Here is a 6,948-nt window from a genome sequence, read left to right on the forward strand (position 1 = left end):
CCTGACTTACTTCACTCTGTATGACAGACTCTAGGTCCATCCACCTCACTACAAATAACTCAATTTCATTTCTTTTTATGGCTGAGTAATATTCCATTGTATATATGGGCCACATCTTCTTTATCCATTCATCTGTCGATGGACACTTAGGTTGCTTCCATGTCCTGGCTATTGTAAATAGTGCTGCAATGAACATTGTGGTATACATGACTCTTTTTGAATTATGGTTTTCTCAGGGTACATTTCTATTATTAAACTTGTCTCCATCTCTTCTGGTGTCTTAAATGTTAGACTCCTTCTCTAACCTTATTCTATTGTAATATATCACATTCCAGCAATTCAGCCTTCCAGTACCTCCTCCCATGTCCTCACCCCTTCCTTCCCAGCTTAGATTCCATAATCCATCACCATAATCATTCATTTACAAACACTTTAACTCCAGTGCCCTGAAAGACATTCTGTAGTATGTTCAAGTGTTAATATTAATCTTTTTATTATTCCTGCTGTTACCATATTTCTAAAGGATAAAAACAACTTCTAAACACAAACACACAGCCTATAATCCAACAAACCCATGCCTTTTACCAGATCCAAGTTCACTTAAAATTTTTGAAACAGATTCTTAGAATAAATTTTATGTATACTTACATCTGGAAGAGAAGGAAGATTATAGGGACCTCCCACGGGTGAGCTCAAATCAATCATAGGTGACCCAAAAGCCTTTCCATCATATCCTGCTGCACTAGTAATGGTGGGACTGGAAGGAGTAGAGGACGTGCTGTTGGCAGCTGATGGGGTGGCCTGCCCACTGCTGACCTGCCACTGTGGTAGCAAGAAGGAAAGAAGAAAGGTGGTCTATCAGCAGGCCTGTAACGTAAAATGTCCATCTAATCCCTGTTCCAGACACAAAACAAAGTAAAAGACACAGTCTGCTATTTGAATTCAACTGTAATTTTAATGGAAAGGGGACAGGACACAAGTATATATAATTTTCATTAATCCTGTCCAAACGTAAAAAATAAAAAGAACTGATTTGTACCAGAAGACAACAGTTAGTATTCACAAGAAAACCACAGCACCCAATCTTGGAAAGCTTACACATACTGGAAAAGAAATATAAACATGTACAAAGCAACTTCAAGGTAAAGATGGAGGGCTGAAAACATACGTTTTCTTCTGTCCCTACCTGATACACCTGAAAGTAAAATGACAGTTAAGGGAATTTTTTTTTGAAAAAGGCACTGACCCATAAAGACAAAGAAAACAGGGGAGAAGACAGAAATCACATTTTGGAAGCTGGAAGGCAAATGGACAAAAAGCAAATGAATTAGTCGTAGCCAATTGGATAAAGCTGAAATCTAAGCTGGCAGTGGGAAAAACAGAGAAGCAAATCAGCATATACTGTAGAACCCCTAAGAGCCTGAGAATTAGAAGCATAAGAGGTGAAACTGGGACTAAAAACAGGATGATCTGTTGAGAGTCTGTTTAAGAAGGATTAAATCTCACGTTCGTTTCCTACTTTACCTGTAGCTACCCCAAGATAATAAGGACCACCTCCACCTCTGCAAAAGAAGGCTGGAAATTAATTTTCTAGAATAGGTAAAATAGTCTTTGGGCTGACGAGCATCAGGCTCAGCTGAAGGCAGAAGTATTGCACTTGGGCTTCCCCAGTGGCACAGTGGTTAAGAATCTGCCTGCCAATGCAGGGGACACGGGTTCGAGCCCTGGTCTGGGAAGATCCCACATGCCACGGAGCAACTAAGCCCATGCGCCACAACTACTGAACCTGCGCTCTAGAGCCCGTGAGCCACAACTACTGAGCCCACGTGCCACAACTACTGAAGCCCACGTGCCTAGAGCCTGTGCTCCACAACAAGAGAAGCCACCGAAATGAGAAGCTGGTGCACCGCAAGGAAGAGTAGCCCCCGCTCGCCACGGCTAGAGAAAGCCCGCGTGCAGCAACAAAGACCAAAAATAAATAAATTAATTAATTAAGAAAAAAAAGAAGCATTGCACTGAAAATGACGAGTAAGAAACCATACAGACACTGAATGCCGAGCTTCCTGCCCACTCTGCCTCCGGCCCGCTAATAATCTTCTTCCCCCAGCTGGCTTCAATGAGCAGCCAGGCCCTGCATTTCAGGCATGAAACAGAAAGATCTTTGGGGAATTGGACCACTACCTATGGACAGTGACCTTAGTAACTCTCCTAATAAACATGCCTAGCAAACCTCACGTAAGAGTGAAATTCAGCCATCAAACGTTAGCCCCCAACCCTGGCTTTCAGGGTTTTTTTTTCCTAAACACCCATTTCTCATATACAAACAGGTACTTAAGCATCAATAAACATCTGAGGAAACTCTCTGTCATTTAATGTTAGAGGCTGAAATACACATTAATAAAGGAACGCTACAGGGTATACAGAGATGAACCATGCTGCTATCTATACTTTACTTTGAAACCTATCAAAAAATGAGAAGGTTTGATTGACAGATGGATGGATAAATGGGTATATGGATAATAAGTGAGAAGGCAAATAGAGCAACCTATCCCCTATACAACTCTTTCAACTTACTATGTTTGAAAATTTTTATAATAAAATATTGGGGGGAAAAAAGCCACTAAGAGGTATCTTAAGACTATGCAGGGGAAAAAACTCCCAAACTCAGTTTCATTTATATATGGACTACACAATATAGAGTGACAGTGATGGAAATATTCTAACTTTGAAAAATCTAATTTACATGCTCCACTGAAAAAACTAAGTAAAAAACCCTGTGAATATGAATGTCATCTTTACCACCTACCCACCCCTCGTATCCATCCACCTGTCTGTGTCTCTCTCTCTTCCTCCTTCCCTCCCCAGAATAAGCAGTTACAGTTGATGTGTATCTTTCCAGGTTTTTTCTATATATATATAAGTGAGATTTAAAAAACAAAAACAAAACCACAAAATTGAAAATAACTCACAAAAAAATCCGACAAAGTTTTTTGCCGTGTAATATACTTCGCAGATCATATATAGATTACTGCCTTTTCTTAATAGCCAAAAAGCATTTCCACTGTACAAGTATATTATAATTTGTTAAGCTACTCTATCAATTAAAACAAATTCCCCATTATCTTTTATCCTAGCTTGTTCATTTATTCATTCATGTTTAGACTTCTGACCAGGAAACATTTTAAAAAACCTTCTTAGAGTGCATGTCTACCCATTAAAAATAATACATAGGGAATAGGTGAGGAAATATTTGAGTACCCAGAATGTTCCAGGTGCTTTTATATACACTAACACTAAGTCTCAGCAAAACTCTGCAAGCTACTCACTCACTCTATAGTGGGGGCAAAGGAGATTAATTCAAGAGTACACTTGTACAAGGCCACAAAAGTATTAGGAAAATAAACGAATTTAAGACCAAACTGCAGTCTGGTCCCTTTTCACCTCACCTCTAATGATGAAACAGAGATAGGTATAAATTTTATTGAAAATAATTAAAATATTATTTTAGAAAGTATTAATATTTTATCGAAACCAAACTAATTATAAACATATACACACACTTAGTATATGTACTTTTAGAATACTACTTTCAAATCATTTGATTAAAATGAATGTCACAGAATTATGGGAATAGCATCATATTCTTTATTTTGGTCTTGGCAAAAAAATTAAACTGAAATCAATCTACTAGTCCTAAGCTGGAAAGGCTTGACACAAGTACTTGGAGAAGACAAAGCACTGGGAGAACTTTTTGAAACAGTGTAATAGGGCTTCCCTGGTGGCGCAGTGGTTGGGAATCCGCCTGCCAATGCAGGGGATGCGGGTTTGAGTCCTGGTCTGGGAAGATCCCACATGCTGTGGAGCAACAAAGCCTGTGCACCACAACTACTGAGCCTGCACTCTAGAGCCCGCGAGCCACAACTACCGAAGCCCACGCGCCTAGAGCCCGTGCTCCGCAACAGGAGAAGCCACTGCAATGAGAAGCCCATGCACCTCAGCGAAGAGTAGCCCCCGCTCGCCACAGCTGGAGAAAGCCCGCGTGCAGCAACGAGGACCCAATGCAACCAAAAATAAATAAATAAAATTTATAAAAAAAATTTAAAAAGTGTAATACCTAAAAAATATTTTTACCTGAAAACACTAAGAATATATATATAATATATATTATAAATTTATATAATACAAATATAAATTATAACTTAGATAAACATTAAACCTTCTAAGAGTTAATATATAACCTTAAATATTAAACTTTATCAGATGTATACGTACTACATATTAAAACTGTGTGATACTAAGTTTGTGCCCAAGAAGTCTCCCTGAAACACTTTGAAGATTTGTTTATTGGTCTCTCTTTAAGTATGCAATCTGTATTTGTTAGAATAATTCTGTCTTAGGAAATTTAATGCACTCACCTAAAAGCTACACACATTAACGCTGAAAAATTCATACCTATGACTCACCCTCCTTCACTTCTGTATAAGTGGCTTGATTTCTCTTGTTAATTACAAAGCATCAAGATCCTCTCTTAGCTTTGTCTCTCTCTATAGGGCAGTCTGTAATAAACTTTGTAATCCACATTTATTTAAAAAAGGAAAAAGCTTACTCTTGCTCTTTATCGCCATTGCTCTATCCATAAATTCAATGTGATTTGGAAGTAGAGAGAAGCAGAACAAGCAACTGTGGAGAAGTAAATATATATACCTGTTTTATGGCTTGTTGAGCCAGGAAAGCCATCTGCAGGGGGTTGGGCTTTATTGCTTGTCGTGGCGTACTCTGGTTTGGTGGATATCTTAGCTGTTGAGGATGAGGAGGAAGAACTGGTCCATTGGGTTTGGGGCTGTGATTCTGAAAATTTATCAAACGTGGAGGAGGTTGCTAGAAAAAAAGAAATTCAACCAACTCAGTGACAATCATCTCCTGAAAGACAAAGTATGAAGAACTCCATTTTATAACTTTTACAGAACGACAGCAATTCTGTCACAGATGAATCATTTATTAAAATTACAGTGAGGGTACGGGGGGAGGGGACAGCCTTCCAGAATGTGTATAAGCAATTTAAAGAAAAGAAGTTTTATTAGGAAAGACCCTTGGGAGAGGATTTTCCAGCTGCAAGTAGGTTAAACTAGGATTAGATCTAGGCCACACTGGGAAGTAGGGAAAATTTGTCGTTGGTATTCTTCTAAGTCCCTGATGATTATATTCTGTAAAGAATTGCCCTCTTCAATCTTCCTAAAATAATGTGATGGTAGAATAATTACTAACATTTACTGAGTAGTTATTACATGTCAGGTACTACTTTAAGTGCTTTACATGTGTTAACCCATTTAATCTTCACAATGATCCACTAAGGTAGGGATTACCTCTGTTTTACACAAAAGGGAACTGAGATATAGAGAATTTAAATAACTTGTCCAAGAGTAACAAAGATAGGAGGAATGGAGCTGAGATTTGAACTCAAGTCCTCTGGCTCCAAGCAGTAAAACATAAATAATGAACAGAAGAATATTAATAACATTTAAAAATTAATGAATCAGATCTTATTGCAATCAAACTATGTGCCAGGCATTGTGACTGGCATTTTACATGTGTTATCTCATTATTACCCTCCCCTCATTTTACAAATTAGGACACTAAACATTAAAAAGCTGGGATAACTTGAAAAAAGTCACACAGCTCGTTAAAGGCAGCACTAAGGCTTTAATCCAAAACTAGTCTGCCATTTCATTACCCAAACAGGTTTTGGTGTTTAGCTGGGGGTTAAGGTACTAATTACGGCTTAGAGGATGAGTCTTTCTAAAAGAAAACATTTTGAAAGGACACCCTTCAAGGACAACACTGGTTGATTATAGGGCAGGGTAGGGGCTGGGAAGGCAAGCCTAGTTTGCTCAATAAATGCTAGCCCTAGAAATTGAGACCAGTGTTCTAGAAAAAGGTAACCGTATATGCCAGTCTCACCTTGACTACCCAATTCTCTCTAAGGTTGGCAACTTATTGCAAAGTAAATACTTATTTTCAGGCTATCTTAACTGCATATGAATAAGAACTTCTCAGAAAGGGAACTATTAACTCCCACATTCAAGGTGGGAAAAATAAATGTGAAATTTATAAAGGCTGAAATAGCAACATCTTAAACTTTGACACTGTGAAGGCAGACAGCCATAAAGTGTAGCTCTGCCCTCTTTTTGTTCTTTTTCTTCTCCCATTTTTGGAATTCATCTCCTTTCCTGGGTAAATTATTTCTCTTTCCCCTCTCTTGCAAATTAGTTGGCACTGGGTTCACCGTCAATAACTTTCAAGAGTGACCAGCAATTACAGACCCAATGAAAAGTAGATTTAGACACTATTTCAAGATCAAGGGAAATTCTTGAAATTCTATTCTTCTGGGTGAAGAACAGAAAAATATTAGAGAAAACGAGAAAATGAAAAAATCTTATAAAAGCGTAAGCCTGAAGCCATAGCAATTCTCTTCGATTCTTCTATTAAAGTTTTGTGACTTGAAGGGTTTTATATCATAGAAACACAAACAGAGAAGAACTGGGGAATCATAGTGGAAAACTTCTAAGTTAATCAAAGAGACAATTTTTTAAAAAGTGGAAAAGCACCCAAAATGATCCTTAAGGGAGAACAAAAGTAGTTACAGAAGTCTTCTGCCTCCCCCTGCCCTGAGATTTATATATTGATTCAGTCAAGAAATGACACTTGATGCCAGAGTACTGTACTGTGTGAAAAACCAGTGTGGGACTGGGTGTCAACTCTCCCATTAAGGAATCCCAGTGTGGTAAGATGTAAGGTGATTTTTCTTTCCTCTTCCAAACTGTTACAGTTGATTGAGTTAATTTCTAAGAACCCTGTGACAGGAAAAGCAACTTGAAAGAATAAGACTAGCAGCTAGTTATGAGCATAAAAGAAATAGCAAAACCAGTGCTATTTTAATTAAATGGAATC

General features: G+C 38.1%; 1 protein-coding gene across 3 annotated transcripts in view; it reads right to left on the reverse strand.

Annotated features, from left to right (window-relative positions):
• TRIM24 (tripartite motif containing 24) overlaps nt 1-6,948 on the reverse strand; it is a 93,417-nt gene that overhangs the window by 16,748 nt on the left and 69,721 nt on the right. For all 3 annotated transcript variants that reach the window (XM_060156586.1, XM_060156585.1, XM_060156584.1), the window contains exons 10-11: nt 4,705-4,878; nt 649-822 (exon numbers count right to left, since the gene is read on the reverse strand). In XM_060156586.1, the coding sequence (XP_060012569.1) occupies nt 649-822; nt 4,705-4,878 (348 nt within the window). The remainder of the gene's footprint in view (nt 1-648; nt 823-4,704; nt 4,879-6,948) is intronic.

The sequence above is a fragment of the Lagenorhynchus albirostris genome, chromosome 8, assembly GCF_949774975.1.
Source record: "Lagenorhynchus albirostris chromosome 8, mLagAlb1.1, whole genome shotgun sequence".
In the NCBI taxonomy this organism is placed as follows: Eukaryota; Metazoa; Chordata; class Mammalia; order Artiodactyla; family Delphinidae; genus Lagenorhynchus; species Lagenorhynchus albirostris.